At 39.6% G+C, this 17,942-nt stretch overlaps 1 protein-coding gene across 1 annotated transcript in view; it reads left to right on the top strand.

The window, feature by feature from the left end:
- Nucleotides 1-17,942, top strand: part of PPFIA2 (PTPRF interacting protein alpha 2) — a 624,013-nt gene that overhangs the window by 4,660 nt on the left and 601,411 nt on the right. Inside the window, exon 2 of the mRNA XM_026648822.1 lies at nucleotides 3,858-4,108. Within this exon, the coding sequence (XP_026504607.1) occupies nucleotides 3,860-4,108 (249 nt within the window). The 5' untranslated portion in view covers nucleotides 3,858-3,859. The remainder of the gene's footprint in view (nucleotides 1-3,857; nucleotides 4,109-17,942) is intronic.

Raw genomic sequence — 17,942 nt, 5'->3', positions numbered from 1 at the left:
TCCAAAGACGAGGGATTTGACACTTTAAAAATGTAGTGGTTGTGGTTTTGGTTTTATATCTTCTCCCTGGCTTCTTAGACAAGTCCTTTCTAAGATGAGTGACTGTTTGGCAGGGGTATCTGTGGGTAATTATTTCATTAATAAAGGAAGCAATGCCTTAGGATACACAGATCTTAGCACTCCACATAGCATCATGCACATATAAGCCTAATAGAGACATGGGAATATGTGCACATAGACCATTTGTATTTTCATGTCCGCAATCCAGTGTGCACACAGATCTGTATGAGGAAATGAAGGGTGTTGGTGTAAAAACAATGGAATGGAATGGAGAATTGGGGCTAAGATCTTTATACAGATCCTTGGGTCTATGCAGACTATCGCTGCACATATTTAATACATGGGAGCTGGATCACAAATTAGTATCTGATGCTGCGTGTACACCTTAAAAAGCATGTAGTCTTTGGATGTGAACTTATTGACTGCTGAAGTTCCACCAAAAGTTAGGAATTAGGAAGCCCAAACAATACTAAGTCATATTGGGGGCATCTCCAGCCACCAGAGCAGCCCAGGATCAGGAGAGCACAAAGGTGGCTTAAAGACATCATAGGCTTTCCCGCCACCTAGGCTGAGAGTTGTTGCACCTCTTAGAAGTTCAGCACAAACTTCACCCTGTTTTCTCCCTCTGTCTTTGTGGCCCTTAGACTCCTGCACATTTTGTAAGCTCTGTAGGTCTACCCTTCAGCCTTTTCAATGTGATTTTGATCAGACCCAGTCAATGGGAGTCTTTCAATTGACTTTGATGGACTTTGGATCTGGCCCTTTTGTGGGGTCTGTAGGTGCTTCTTTGGCATGACACTTCATAATTCCTTATTGAACCCACAGATTGAACAATTGTTACAATTAAAAATGCATAAGGAAATAGAGGAATAAAACTGTTAAACTAGAGGTAAGGTTGTAAATAAGTTACATTCATAACAAGGATAATTAACCATTGGAACAACTTACTTGTAGATGTGGTGTGTTCCCTATCATTTAAGACTTTAAGTCAACATTGGATATCTTTCTGTACACGATATACAATAGTTCAACTGGAATTTATGGTTTGTGTTAATCAGAAGGTCAGACTGGATGGTGATAATAGGTCTTTCTGGCCTTAAAATCCATGAGTCTACAAAATAACTGAGTTAATTATATGATAGAACTCTTGAGGTTCCTCAAATAACCAAAAACATGTGGTAAGCTGGAAATTCAAGGTTAAAGCTACCCATTTAATAATAATAAAAAAAAGCAAGTAACAACAAACAAAAAAAGACTGACATAAAAATCTTAGAAATGCACTGATGGTTACTTAAATAACCTCTACTCTGCCACTTCTCATATCCCCGCACCCTCAAAATCCAAAGAGAACCTTATGACTGAACACCAGAGACCCTCGACAAAGAAAATACTAGCCAACCTAAATGGTAGTGGTCAATAACCAATACTGAGATATTAATGTTCTCTGTTTTCTCTGCTCACCACTCTACATTGGCTAAAGAAGAAACTGAAACTGAAATCTACTAGAGTCTGTGTAAATGCTTAGAATGTAGGCAAGACCAGTTCTTCCTGATAAAGCTGGATCACTTTCTCAGCAAATCCCAGGAAACAATTGGCAGCTGCATTATTATCTGTGCTTGTGACAAATGGGGGGGGGGCAGGTTTTGTGTATTTGCACAAATGGCTCAGCTACCTTTACTCCCCTGCTACTTGAAACAACATTGGGCTGACTTTAAGATAGATGTGGCTGGTACAGAACATTTCAGTCCCATAAATTCTATTAGGAAAAATATACCAGATTTAAGAAGTCTTAAATCCTTACCAAAACAGACTATGCAGAGCTAATCAATACAAGTATTGACAGTGTGAAATGGTGAAGATTTTGTGTGTTGGCAGGTTTATAATGGAAGTGCCTGAAATTTATATATCATGTACAAGGCTTCCAAAAGCTCTAGTCTACACAAGATCTACAGGCAAACTCCTAAACTGAAAAAAAGATTTAAACCTGCAGCTAGTGAAATTACAAACTCTGTTGGCATACTTGCTGATATATAAGGACTACAAGATTTAAGATCCAAGACTAATCCTTAGACCCAAATCTAACTTACATCTGCTATATATAAAAGGAGTATAATTTAGTAGTGATGGAAGGGCAAAGTTAAGGTTGGTGGTGATGACCTTATCCACAGACTTCCATAGAGGTAAATGTTTATTTTAAGCATAATCCTAATTTAGATTGAATTTTCAGGTTTTCTACCATATATGGCTTTTGAGAACCTCAATGTCCTGGTTATTTTTGTGTGTGTTGTACCCAGCATCCAGTATCTTAAGGTTCCTGATTCCACATATGTCTAAATCTAGGTTGTGAGATGGACATGAGGCATCTTAATGGAAATGCTGAGCCAAGTGAGACTAATTGTTTTTTTTTTTTTTTTTTCCCTGAAGCCACTCTTTGTGCGGTGGCCTATGTGAACAAATTGGCTTCATGTGATTGTGGTCCTGTTCCTAGTGGCTCAATTTGGACAAGGTATCACAAGGATAGCAATTAGCAGTGAGCCTCTAGTCTTTGACATCTTACTCAGAGAGATCACCTTAAAGTAATTCCCCCTGAGGGAAGGAAAAACTAGGTAGAAAGATAGATTAACCTCGCATTATTAAGGCAGCATGCTACTAGATCAGTGGTTCCCAAACTTTAACAACCTGTGAACCCCTTTCACTAAAATGTCAAGTCTCGCGAACCCCCTCCTAAAAATGAATATTTCCAGGGATTTTTTCCTTTACCTGAGTATAAATTATAAAAGCAGTGATATTGGAAATATAAAATTTGACATGCTTATTACACACTATTTGTTGTTAATTATTATTTATCATTACGGTATTTTTATTACATTATGAAAACAGCAACACTCTTCCAAGATCTGACTTTTGTAGCTTGTATCACTTTGAATAAGCCTCTTATAAGACAAGACTCCTATGTTTCATCAAGGAGTATCAGATGTGAAACAGCATGAAGGTATTTAAGAAGCCAACTCAAAGAATTACTCCTACACAAGCATTCAGGTCTTGAGCAGTCCAGGCAAACAATGCAGGTTACAACACAGCTTAAACTTGTTCTTCATAATAATTTTAAAAACAATTCTAGCTGCCTATTTAATTTTAAAAACAGCAAAAAATATCCACCTCCCTTTCCATTTCTTATAAGGAGTCTTGAAGTTTTTATTTCCTCAGTGTAATAGATATGCTTGCTTTGAACTGCTTAGCTCTTGGAAGTCCAGGGGCTCCAGGCTGCTGGCCCCATGCTGCCCGGGGACCCAAGGGACAGCTCTGTCTGCCATTAAGGAATTTTTTCCCAAGAACCCCCTGTAACATTTAGCGAACCCCCAGGGGTTCACAAACACCAGTTTGGGAACCGCTGTACTAGATCAATGGTCAGTCTGGAGTCTGCCGTAGAAGAGCCTGCAGCAGGACCAAACTCTGCAATTATTGGCATCAATACAAACAAGCGGAAAATGATAGAGGGCAAAGGAAAGATAAAATGAACTAAACCAAAAAGGAAATTTTTGACATGATTTTTTTGTGTCAAGCCATTCATATGAATTAAATATCTCTCACCCTTATATAGGAAGTGTATTCAACATTTTTGCAATGTTGAATGATCAGTTATTTTGTCAGCCATGTGACTGGTGAAAACCTAAAGTTGAGATGTGAATCAATGCAATAATGTGCTAGCAGTTTGTGACTATATTAAATTCCTCATATAAAGTTCCCCTAAATGTTTTTCTACCTAAGATTTTTTCCTCTAACTTCTTATTTTAAAGAAATGATGTGTGAAGTGATGCCAACGATAAACGAGGACACCCCAATGAGTCAACGGGGGTCCCAGAGTAGTGGATCGGACTCGGATTCTCACTTTGAACAACTGATGGTGAACATGCTAGATGAAAGGGATCGTCTCCTTGATACCCTTCGGGAGACTCAGGAAAGCCTGTCGCTTGCACAGCAACGCCTTCAGGATGTCATCTACGACAGAGACTCTCTCCAGCGACAGCTCAATTCAGCACTGCCACAGGTATGTCGCTTGTAAAAATCTTCCTCGTAACCTTAACCAGGAAATTGATTAAAGTGATTTGAATATTAATTGACAGCACCTATTTATTCCTTAAGGAACCAGTCCTGTTCTTATTGAGATCTATTGCAAAACTCCCATTAGATTCAATAGTATAGTATATGGTCTGGCCCTTAAGCCTTGGTATTGTATCTAGAAGAGATTGGGGGTTTTGTTACTGATCTCAAGGAGAACAGGATACAGGCCCTTAACCACTCTTTTGGCTGTTGCTCTAACGTCCCTGACAATTTAGGATTTATTGAAATTAAATCTGTGATGGTGGAAGTAGGACAAAATATAAACTGAGAGATGGTGATATCACAAGTTCACTCCAGTCAATTCCAGAAAGGCACACCTTGCTACAAATAGGACTTGCTTTCTAATATTACCACAAGTAGAGCTACCACATTAGTTTACATATGATAAGTAAATTGCACCACACAATCTGTGATGTGATTGAAAATGGAATATTAAAAAAAAAATAGGCATTTTACTCATTTTTTTCCTCCTGTTTTTAAAATAAACCGTCATGATTTCCTTTTTACTTTGACGTTTTCAAAAACTTAAAACATTCTTTGCTTTGGTTAAAACAAGGTAATATTTGTAATCAGTTAAAAAATGAAACAAGTAAAAAAACAAAACCACCCACCCTGAGCCAAGATCTACAAATTACATCCTGCCCTGAGGTTTGGAATATGACACATGGTAAAGATGGGTTTTCTTCATACTCCTCTCTGGTCTCCCAACTTTTGGTTGGCTAAAGATGTGCTTGGAACTTGAGAGTCCTGAGAGCAAAGCTCTGCCCATAATTATTGCTGGTGACTGGGAAGGACGGGTGGCAGAGAGATTTAGATGAGAGATTGGGAGAAGAAGGTGGTGTGGATGGGTTGGCAGTTCTTGAGAATGGTGGGAGAGAGAATTCAGTTCCAAGGGTGGGTGGAGTTAATTAAGAATGTACTACTGGTGGAGGGGCTCGCAATAATGGATGATGGTGGTGAAAGGAGGACAGGGACTGTGCAAGCAGTTGAGGAGTAGAGTAGGGGTCTCCAATGTCAGCCCTGGTTTGGGGGAGTAAGAGCTTCTCATAGGTTTCACCCCCACTCTGGACTTTAGAGTACAGATACGGGGACCTGCATGTGAACCCCTAAGCTCAATTACCCGCTTAGATCTGGTCTTGCTGCCACCACCCAAATGATTTATGAGTTATTTGGGAAACTCTGTCTTCCCTCCCTGGGTAGCCTTGAGAGACTCCTCCACCAATCCCCTGGGCAAAAACTTAGTTACACAAAAAAATACCCAGTTTGATTATTGCTCTAATTGCACAAGACAGGTTACAAAAGAAAGTAAACATAAACCTATTTATTCCCTTCACTAATACTCACTACTTGATAAGAGGCTGAATTCTGGAGCTTTTCCACTCCGGTCAAAAGTGAAACTGACCCAGACAAAGGGAACTTCCCTCCTTCCTTTTAAAATATTTTGTCCCCGCATTGGTTCCTCTGGTCACGTGTTGGCTAGGCTAGGTGAACTTCTTAACCCTTTACAGGTAAAAGCGGTATTAACCCTTAACTATCTGTTTATGACAGAGCTATTCAGAGGCTGCTGGTGGGGGTCAAACATTGGAATAGCAGCTGAGGGCAGGAACAGTAATGATAGCCACTGCTCCCATTATAGTAGAGGAAATTCTGTAGTCTAGAGCAAGTTAAACTCATCTTCCCTCCCACAAGTTGTTCTGTCTCCTGATAGAAGCATGTGGAAGAGTGCAGATCAGGGTAGGACCTATACTAGGGGCAACCCCTGCCAGGCATCTGTAGCTATGAACCTAAAACAGCGCCGCAGAGCATTAGGTAAGTAATGCAGGCTAGAGGGGCTGTACGCTATCTTTGTATTAGGTATTGCTACACTGTAGAAGTGCTGGGAGAACATAGTCCTAAAAATTCTGTATTCATGACTCAGCCCTTACCCTTACTGAAGCCTGGCAATCTGAACGATGAGGGAAATGATAGTGAATAGGAAAGTGATATACATCCTACAGGAAACTAAAGTAATATGGCACAAACAGTCTCTTATCTGATCTTGTGCGTGAAGTGATGCTAATGTCTAGTAATGGCATAATATTAAATGTCCATTTTTAATACTTTTAGATTTATACAAAACATAAAGATATAAACTGACTTGTCAGATCATTTAATCTCTTGTGTGACAATACAAATGTTGATTCCTGGCAGCGCTATATAATAATCCCCCAAAATTGCATAAGAAAGTGTACTATATAATGTATAAGGAACTTTTTGCTTACATTTTGAAAGAAGACCAGATGGTTTTTCATCAACTAGGTCACCTAGGTGTTTGTGTACATAACTAAGTAGTGTAGTGAATTATTTTTTATAAATATGGAGCATCATGCTATCAGTGTCATTAAAAAGAAGAAAATCCCAAACAAAAGTATACAAAATGTATTCCATGCTTGTACTATCTAGCTCCCTTTTTTGAAGTTGAAAAATCCTGAGTTGTGTGTTTCTGAAGGGTTGTTTGGAGGAATTATCTTATGAATGGCAGGCTAGTATTTTTAACTGTTTGACCTAATCTCATTGTGATTTGGGAGAATCTTGGTTCTTTAAAAGATAGAGAAGAAAATTTATTATAATCTCCAAGATAATTAAGATTTGTATATTGTGTGGCACTTGTGAATCTTGCAAATGTGATATTTGCGTAGACCATTCAGTTTTTGAATGATTTGTAACCTATAATGTACTAACCAAATTTTATTTATAATATTTAGCATTTACATAGTGCTTTATATCTACAAAGCACTGAACAAACAGTCAGGTTGATGTAATTTTTTTTCCAGTTTACTACTTCTGGGCATAAATACATCATTGAAATCTTGTGTAAAAACAACAACTGTCCCTCCCCCCAGCACACAATTTCATCGTAAGGACAGACTAAATTTCAAAATTTGCCTAATTGGAGACAATAAATAGATTAAAGTAGATTTGAAATTGTTCACTTTGCTTTGAAATGTTAACGATTACATTTAAGATATTGAAATACAATAGTTACAAAATGTACAAATATGAATAGGAATTACAGTACAGCTCTAAGTGAATGTAACACATTACTGAACAGAGTATTCTACCACAACTGTCTTGGTCACCTACAAAGTGTATATGCATTATAGTGATTCCACTATAAGGCTATTTCAAAATATAAGTATAGGAGATGAGATCCCAACCATGTTGAAGTCAATAGGCATTTTATCATTGACTTCAGTGGGGATAGGATATCACTCAAGATGAGAGAATTAGACCTTGTTTACACTATGGGGGTAAGTCAACCTAAGTTACGCAATTCCAGCTACATGAATAACATAGCTGGAATCAACATCGCTTAGGTCGACTTACTGCGGTGTCTACTCCGCGCTGCATCAATGGGAGACACTCTTCCATCGACTTCCCTTATTACCCTTGTTCCAGTGGAGTACTGGAGTCGACGGGAGAGCGATCTGCAGTTGATTTGGCGGGTCTTCACTAGATCCACTAAATCAACCCCCGGTGCACCGATTGCCACAGCGTCCATCCCCCACGGTAAGCGTAGACATGCCCTTAGAGGGCTCTATTGAGAAATGGTTTCTGCAGTCTTAGTCCCTGATCTTGCAAACACTCTTCTTATTAATTATTATTAATTAAATATATTTATTATGGTAGTGTCTAAGGGCCAACCAAAAATGGGAGCCCATTGTGCTAGGCACTGCGCACAGACACATGCACCCAGGTTAGTACACCAGTCGTTCTCAACCAGGGGTACATGTACCCCTGGGGGTACACTGAGGTCTTCCAGGAGGTACATCGACTCATCTAGATATTTGCCTAGTTTTACAACAGGCTACAGAAAAATCACTAGCGAAGTTAGTACAAACTAAAATTTCATACAGACAATGACTTGTTTATACGGCTCTATATACTACACACTGAAATGTAAGTACAGTATTTATATTCCCATTGATTTATTTTATAATTAATGGTAGAAATGAGAAAGTGAGCAATTTTTCAGTAATAGTGTGCTGTGACACTTTTGTATTTTTATGTCTGTAAGCAAGTAGTTTTTAAGTGAGGTATAACTTGTGGGTATGCAAGACAAATCCGACTCCTGAAAGGGGTACAGCAGTCTGGAAAGGTTGAGAGCCACTGTAGTAGATGGTTCTTGCCCCAAAGAGTTTATCTATCTAAATAGATAAGACCGACGGGGGGGGGGGGGGGGGATTGAATTAACAAGCAGATTGCACAATGTGATAGCAACAAATGGCATGCTCCACAATATTTTATTTTAATTTTGGAAGGGGAGGGAGTTAGTCAGGAGGGGATGAATTAAATGGAAATAAAAGGGACATGCGCTGGGGAGAGGGCAGGAGAGAAAAGGGTAAGAGGAGCAGGTGTGGAAGTTGGAGCATGCAATTGATCAGCACAGGGCAGAAGAGTTTGTTCAAAACTGTACGGAGTTCTCTTAACATCCAAAGGACCAAAAGTCCCTGCTTTGTCTACGTTTGCTTGTACTGGCTGGAGTCTCTGGCTGGCTCCTCTGCAGTTTTCTCCTCATCCTGACCCTGCAAATACTTACACACAATCTTAACTTTACTACTCTAAGTGGTCACATTAGTTTCAATGGGACTATGCATGGTAATAAGGTTGTGTACATGTATGAACACTAAAACAAACAGGATTACTTGAAGTAGTAAACTTAAGCATGTGTATAAGTATTTGCACAATGGGACCTTAATTTGCAGCCTCCACTGGTCTTCCAATATTCAGAATCCTTCTGAATAATGGACATGCTTGCTAGGCAAGGACTTCCAGAGGCTGCCTGGAAAGTGCTCGAACTGAACTCTGAGGGAAATGCACTTGGGTCGACACTTGGGCTGTGTGTCACTTATAGCCAGTATTCTGGGTCACAATGTGTGACCCTTTTAAGGAAAAAAAAAAAAACCTTCAGATACAACAGGACTGGACTATACAAGGAGTTAATTTATTTATCTTACAATATTTAATATTTCATTTTTGCTTTGGGATGAATAAAGTTCTTTGTATATAGCTTAATCAAAAAGATCAATTATCAATAGAGTCGAGTTACAAAAGGAAAAGGTTAATAAAGAGTAAATTGCAACTTCTATTCTGAAACCTTTTTCAGTTATTACTTTCTCAAATTCCTTTTGGGGCTGAAAGCTTCCATACTCTTTCTCTACTTAATGATAAAGTGTTTGGAAATTTGGCCAATATTGTTTAACCTGTGAATGTGAACATTATATACATGGATCCAATTTCAGGATTGGGGTCTCAGTCTTCAACTTGATTGATGTCCATTTGATTTTCCTCTCTCCCCAATCCCCATTTTCTTTGATGCATTTTAAGGATTCCCCAGTTAAGCTTCAATCCATCATATCTGACTGACATTTACGTGGCAATACATTATTAAAGTTTACACTGGAAAAATATTTTTACAATGTGTAAAATGTTTATTAGCATAGAATATTAAAACAGCCCATTATCAAAATTATCTGGGCTTCATTGCACACAAGTTATGTATTACAAAGAAGCAGATATGGTAGAGAAAATACATTATTTGACAATAGCTCAGCTTCCATCATTATCAAGTTAAATAATAATCCTCAAGACATTTGTTATTGGAGCCAATATGATGTCTCTTTGTAGTGCAATCACCAAAGTATATATTGTAGCTCCAGTAAAAAACATACATTAGAGTGCCCTTTGATTATCATATAGCTCCTTGAATGTAAGTGTGTGTTAAAAAAAATTAATTTTCTCTTTTTATTTAATACAATTTTCTGTTTTATTTAATACATCTGTTTTTATTTAATACTGGTAGTTATTTAGAAAATAAACAGAGGAATTTACCCGGTAGTCTAGTGGTGCCACAGGATACTGCCATGGCTCACACAGCCAAGTTTAAGACTGATCCTAGGCCAGCAGCAGCTGGGAATGCTATGAAAACAATAGAGCATGTCTCCCATCAGCCTGGAAAAATCCCTATTGTTCAAAAGAGTTATTAATGGACTCCTGGGGGAGAACTTGCATCCAACTCTTCTCAATTGGAAAAAGGAACCACCCTCAAAAAAAAGTCTTCTAGTAAGTGTGAGTGTGGACTGAAAGTAAATTATGCATATTTTAGGGGGGGGGAATTAGGATTTTTTTTTTTAGTGACTACAATAGCTTTCAGAATTGCTGGGCATGTCATTGCTCTATGATGAGGCATGATTTTACCAAACCCACAACTATAATGCACTTCAACCTTAAGAACTCTAAGGTGTTTTTATTTTGGGAGTGATGACAGTGGTACGTGAGCTTGTGCAACTCAGCGTACTACAAGTGGGAGAAAATACTTGATAATGGACAGATGGAAGAGAAGGGCAAAATGCTTGTCTTCTAGCATTTGTAGTCACCTATTTTTAATTGATTAAATAATTTAAATATCATTCCTTTTTAAATACTTGAACCTGGTGGCACTCCTGATTTAAACACCTCCACCGCCAACAGTGTTTCACAGAACTACTTCCAAGATTAGATCACCTCATCTAGCATTTTTTCACATCAAGTTAGTTGTAACTAAACTGGGCAAGAGAGAATGCAGCAATAACCAAATGACAAGTGGCATCCAATTAACCTTCTTAACATGTAGCCACCTTTCTGAAGATTTTAACTACCTACCTAGTGCTTTTAGCTTCCATTAAACAGCTCCAGTGTAAGTGCTTACATTGGCTTCAAAGGGGTTATCCATGTCCCCAGTATTACATGTGCTTGCTTGCTTGCAGGCACCGAGACTATTCCCTATAGCAAGCTTGGTAACAAATGTTTATATTCAGAGGAAATTCCTTTTAATAAGGGCCCAATCTCTCAGTCAAAGACTTTTTCCACACACAGTGAAAGGACATGGCCTGGGTTAACAAAGGATATAGGAAACTATAGAACATCTTAAATCTTCAACCTGAAGACCACATATTAGTGTAGTATATGATTATGCTGGTATTTCTATTTCACATATCTATTTGAGCTCTCCTTTTTTATTATACTGCAATGTAATATGCAAGTGACTCTGGAGCTTAAATTAGATATTGTATAAGTACAGCAGGTGTCTAAATGAAAGAAGGTATTGTGTCTACACTCCTCATTTTAAGAAGATGTCAGAGTTAATAAAAATGTCTGCCTCATGTTCTAAAAATCACCAAACCTGGGATAACAGATCAAAATGTGAGTTAATTCCAATGCATAATACAGAACAGCAATCCCCCACAATGGATTGGTTGGTTGTTGTGGGTTTTGTTTTGTTTTTGTTTTGAAGATCCAAAATCTCATGGTGAATGTTTTCTTCCTTTCCTCTCACTCTGTGGAAGAAGGGGCTTCTGGCCTGGGTATCTCCTTATCCTCTAGCACTGTTTAAGGAGCAGCTCTTCTTGCATTTCAGGGGAAGCCCTGCAGGTCTCCCAAATTTTGCAGGTGTGCTGCTTGTCCAGGCGCAGACACCGTTGCTTATAAGTGTCTTCAAAATGCCAGCCTGAGAGATTTTACATGCCAAAAAGGCAAAACAAAAAATGTACAACAGACGGAGTTTTCATGGAATGGCGATGCTGAATATACTTAGAAACAGTAAATGTTAAATTGACAGTATCCCTTTAATTGAAGTGGTGTGTTCGAGAGGATAGGGCACTGACCTGGGAGTCAGGAAGCCAGGGTTAAATTCCTAGCTCTCCCATTGGCCTGCTGCCTCATTCACCCCTTCTACCTCTGTGTCTCTGTCGCTGGCCCCCTGTGGATAAATACTCAAACAGTCATTGAGAGACAGAGAGACTCTGAAGTCAAGTGGTAGGGCACCCACATGGGAGATCGGACATCCTGGACCCAGATTCCTTTCCCCAAACACTTTTTTTTTTCATTATTTATCCAGAGTCCAACAGCTTTGACAGGAGATTGAGGGAGCCCCAAATTGGGATATTGTGTAATTCAGTGGTTGCAGCACCCTCTTGAGAGGTGGGAGATTCAAGTTCTAATCCATTCTTCCCCTCTGGCAGAAAGGGGGAAATTGATTATGGGTCTTCCATATCCCAGGCAAGTTTTCTAACCGCTGGGCTAAAAGTTATAAGGTGGGCACCATCCCTACCACCTCCTCTTCCCTCTCATTGTATAGGAAGCGTAGGCACCTAATTCAGCTTTGTGGATTACTGTATTATTCCTGTGATTTTTTTTTTCTAGGCACCTAAAAGTTGGGTGCTCTGATTCTCAGCATTGCAGCACTAAGTCCTTTCTTGGATTCCACCCTAGCTGCCTGGGAGTTTGTAAGGAATTTCTCAAACAATGCATTGTAGGATTGTACTGTCCCTTGAAGCATTTGGTCACTAAGGGCAGGACAGAGAAGATACTGGACTAGATGGACTATTGGTCTTAGCTGAATACCTGATTCCAGTATTAATAAGGTTTGTAATAATCTTGGGTAAGATACTACATGGCAGATCTTATTCAGCGTCATTTTTTGCATATAGTGCGTAAATAACGGATGGATTTTTGAGACACCAGTCTTTAATGGATAGAAAAGCTGATAGCCCCTGGTCATGTAGTAAGACACTTACAGCAAACCCAATTTATTTCAAACAAGTGCATATTGTACGTGAGCAATTCACTTGCTCCGTGGCTTAATTAGAAATTAATTGCGTTTTATATTGCCAGAAACACACACAACACTGGACATGCCCCTCAGGAATGCTGGGATGGTAAATTTGAGCAGTTTTGAGGTCAGTTTTTAATTTGTGATAGTTGCTAATGGCCCCAAGAGGCTCAAGTGGCTCCCAGGATTCTTAGGGTGCAGGTTTTCCCAACCATACTCATACTTCTACAGCTGGGAGGGAAAGTGGGTAGCATAAAACCCGCTATGCCAGCTATCTGCTACCAGAAGATCCCCATGGTCTGGAATGATCTTCCCATGGCTAGCTACAATAGCTTTAGTATTGCTCTGCACTAGTGGTAAGACCTTAAGTAGCCATGATGTTGATGCAAATCTGGCCCTATAGTCATAATTATTGTTGACTACTTAAATGTACAGGAACTTTCCATCTTTTTTTTTTTTTTTTTTTAAATCTGTTAGTTTATCTCTTTTTAAAATAGACATTAAGAAAAAGAAATCTGGCTCAATAATATACTCCCAGCAGCTTTATAGGCCTGATACTGATATCTTGGCATATAGAACAGACTTAAAGTAAATAGCAACGTTATAGATGTAATCAATGCTTTTTTTTCACTTGATGAAAAAAGACAATTCTATGTACTCCTAGAACTAAAAAACCAAAAGTGAAACTAATGAATTGCTTCTTTAAACCAGTATTTATTGGCTACTAAAGTGTGTGCTCAGCATAAGGACTCTGGGACTTTTCACTGATAAAAATGAGTGAGATTAGTAAAATAGAATTATTCTATTAATTGCCTGAAATAGTCTGTTTTAGGAGACATGTACCATACACAGTAGCCCGGATCCTGTACTGCCTTGCACAAATATAGAATATTACCTAAAGTGGTTGTAAATTATTGTCACCAGGGTAAATGAGTGGAATTTTAATTTGGCAGCATTTTACACTCGCTTTGCAGAGCTGTAAGTGATTGCCCAGTGCACAAGGTAGTAGAGAGTCTAGTCTAGTAAATGCACGTATAACACTGTCAGTATAATTTTACTAGAAGAAAGCACATTTTGAAAAATCAGACTTAAATTGGACATAGATCCTTAGAGTTGCTTATAAAAAGAGTTCTAAAGATCTGTTTCTCTGTATTATAATATTTATGACGTGGTAGAGCACAATTTGGTCTGATTATAAGATTGATGCTAGTTCTATGATCATATTTACTTGCCTAAGTAAACTTTTTTTATGAAAACAAACTTATACCTGCTATAAAAAGGAAGTGATACAATTCTGAAAAATGCTACTCTCTCATCCTGCAGATAGAACTCCATGGGTTCTGTGCAGGTGTCTATCCGCATATTGTAACTTATAGGATCCAGGATCAGGACTACAGACTGCATTGCCAACTCATCACAATATTAAAGATCATTCCATCAAAGGAAAGTCACACACTGATTTATTTAACATTACATTTGAGTGCAAACTGTGTGTCTGAAGCTGTACAAACATGAAAGAAGCAAGAGACACAGAGGTTCCAAATCCTGAAGTACTACAGACTCTTTATTTCTTAAATCAAAGTTATAAAGATTTGTGGAAGACGTCTGTGTTAAGAGTGACTGGATTAAAGAGGGCCAGAATGTTTGGTGTGAAAGGAAAGGGAGTGAGCTCCTGCCATGAATGGAGCATGGGAAAAGGGCATGAAGCCTAAAGTGGTAGAAGAGAACAAAAAGAATGTTTAGTTGGGCAGCTGGAACATATTTCTTGAAAGCTACTTGCATTCTGTAGCTTGTTCTGCTATAGTTAAGGGGAGTAGATAAAATATTTAAAATGTCTGAAGTGTAGTTCTGTACTTTTAATATGAGAGCAGACTCAGCGTGAGCTTGAGGCAAGACCCAGAGAAGGAATCTTGAAAGACTTCCATTGACTACGGTGGGCTTTGGATCAAAGCCCCATCTAGAAAGTTGTACAGACCAGTCTTAAACTTTGAGCAGAACTTTTAAACTGTACCTGCTGCAAGATGAAAATGTGGCCTGACATTTTGTTGTAAGTTGCATATCTTTCAAGTTATGGAAAAGTGAAAAGTTTAAGTAAGTTATTAGTGACTGAAAAGATGGATTCTTAATGCATTCTGAACACCCCTGAACACTGATGGAGACTGAAATCTGACTCCAGATCCAGATGGCTGCTTGAGTCTGTCTCTAGTTTATAATGCAAGTGTGTTTGTCATCTCCGTCATGTTGTATTTGTTAGTGAGTCCTGTAATATTGTCACTATAGTGAACTGGCCTCATGCATAAAAATACCTTGCCTAAGATACAGTATTGACCAAGCTGCTCTTTTGGGATCATGAGTAAGGATGAACACAAATGGGTAAGATCTATCATTATGTTTAAATGATTTAGTTTTGATGCAAACTGATGGCAAAGAATAGAGATGCTGAAACAAGTCTTAAAAACCTACCATGACAACTTTGTTTTGATGTTGTTGTGAAATGAAATATATTACCATTTGAACATGGCCTGCACTTGTTGACTAGAACCTTACTATTTATGTTGCCCTGGTGATTTGACTATTTAAGAAATAAAGATCTATATTTATTAATATATTTTATAGATGGTGGAAGTTGTCATAGCTTCATTGACTTCAATAGAGCTATAATTTGCACCAGCTGATGTGTCCCACTGAGCATCAGAACATGCCCCAGAGTATAGAGAATACATGTAGTTGTTGTGCTATGCAGTTGTTCTCACATATAGATTCATTCAAAAAGTCCATGCTCAACACTGGTTTTGATGTGTTGTAGTGTGATGTTATTTACAAAGATCTAGATTTTGATCTCAGGATTTTCCGCAGTGTAACTCCACTGTCCTCAGGATTACTCTGGTTTTTCATTGGCGTAACCAAGATTAGAATCTGCACCAAAGTCTCTCTGTCTTACTGTGCACAGATTTTTAAAAGTACACTCTAAAAAATTGAACTCAGAATTGACCTCTTCACAGTGTAATGGTCAAAAATGATATATTGTAAAGACTTCTGTCTGTCTGACATGAAACACCTTGTTTTTCCAGCACTGCAATATTATATAGAAGTTTATTTTAAAATGTTCATTTTTCACTTAGATACATAAGTTATTTCTAGTGTAGTGGATCATACTGTTAAAAGGATTATTAGTACATTTACTAGTGCACTTCAAACTTCAGTTGCATTAACAATTATCAGTATATTTATTACTGAAGGGGTTTTGTTAATGTCTTATCTGCAGGGCCGGCTCCAGGGTTTTTGCCGCCCCAAGCAGCCACCCCACCCCCCCTCGCAAAACAAAAAACAAACAAACAAAAAAAGCCGCGATCACGATCTGCGGCACTTCGGCAGGAGGTCCTTCGCTCCGCGCGGGAGTGACAGACCCACTGCCGAATTGCTGCCAAAGAGCCGGACGTGCCGCCCCTCTCTGGTGTGGCTGCCCCAAGCACCTGCTTGGTAAGCTGATGCCTGAAGCCGGCCCTGCTTATCAGATTAAATAAATTTATTTGGAAATGTTGACTTGTGTGGGGGAGAGAAGGGAAAATTCAGGAGGAAAATATAGTGACCTTGCTTTATTGAACTAGTGCATGCAGTTTGATCAATAATAAGCTTGAATAGGGTTCTGTTTAGGGAAGTTTGTTGGTAGCTTTGCAGTTTCTTCCAGTACTGAGGAACAATTAAAACTTGTCTGATTGGGAATAGGAGGATATAAAAAGAAAAGGAATGTTAAAGTTAATTATTACTCTGAGGCCGTACTTTTGAGGGCCTGCCATTCTGCACACACCACCTCCTTCCTACCCAGCATCAATTTATTGTTGCTAGTTGCCGAAATTGTGCCTTAATAAAGTAAAATATCAGCTAAGAATGGAAAAAGTAAACCGAAGCTCAAAACCAGGAAAGAGACCCAGCTAGACAGCTTCATGAGGTTGAAAATCTCCATGACGGGAATTTCAGATATTATTGTTTGGATAGAAATGATGGCTAGTAGTACAGCACCAAGTTCCATATTGAAAACCACGCTTTGAGATCTTGTGGTGAATGCAGCTTTATCTTGTATTTTATTATTTTATCTTTCACTGACTATATAGAAAGCATATCTTACTGTGCAGTTAAATAGATGATCAGAAATTTTTGAATGGTGAATTGCCACTCTTTTCTCTTGAGAGACAAGCTGAGTGAGGTAATATCTTTTATTGGACCAACTTCTGTTGAGAGACAAGCTTTTCAGCTTACACAGAACTCTTCTACCTCACCCACGTTGTGTCTCCATGATGGGGTGGGGGTCCCCGTTCAGTGCAGAGTGAGTACACCCCATCCCTCAAGTACCCATTTCTTCGGGGTAGGACACTCAATGGACTTACACTGATAAGATTGTCCCGCGTCACAGGGCAATAAGGTCTAATGGTCAGAGTCGGTGGCGAATCTCTACTTCGGGGGGTCAAGGCCTAGCAGCCCGAATCTGTGGGGACTTGGCACCAGGGTAGTGGGCCACCCCCGGGGGAGGGTGGTGGCCTAGGGTAGGGGGACCCGGGCCCTCCCCACTCCACCGGGTCCCAGCCCAGGGCCCTAGTAGTGGCAGAGGGCTCCGCCACTGAGGTCAGCAGGGATCCAACCGCAACACACTTCCTATGTCTGGGACTATGGCTAGTTCCCTCTCCCTCCTGCCCACCCCCCCCGGGCTACTTCCTATCGTAGTTCTGGTGGCAGTAGTTGGGGTGTCTTCAGGTTGCTCGGCTGGGGCTGTTCCTGGCGTCTCCAACCCCTCTTGGGTATCAGCGGGTGCCTGGGTGTCAGCTGGGGCCTCAGTGCTTTGGGCTTCCATGGGGTGGGTTGGTAGCTGCTCCCCGGCAAAAGCCTGTATGCTACATCCTTCCCCTCCGGCGGTCAGCCCCAACTGAACTGGGTGGCCTGTCTTTATACAGTCACTGCACCTGGAGCATGCCCAGTAGGGCTGTGGGGGTGTGGCTTCCTCAGCCACCAAGGAAGAGTTAACCCCTTCCTGTTCACTGCGGGTGAGTACACCCCGTCACAGTCTCTAATACCCTGGGACCAACATGGCTACAACACTGCACCGCGCTCTTTTTTTTTTTTTTTTTTCTTGTAAGAA

This window comes from Terrapene carolina, unplaced genomic scaffold (genome assembly GCF_002925995.2).
Source record: "Terrapene carolina triunguis isolate 2854851 unplaced genomic scaffold, T_m_triunguis-2.0 Scaffold68, whole genome shotgun sequence".
In the NCBI taxonomy this organism is placed as follows: domain Eukaryota; kingdom Metazoa; phylum Chordata; order Testudines; family Emydidae; genus Terrapene; species Terrapene triunguis.
This window is presented reverse-complemented; position numbering and strand designations above follow the sequence as displayed.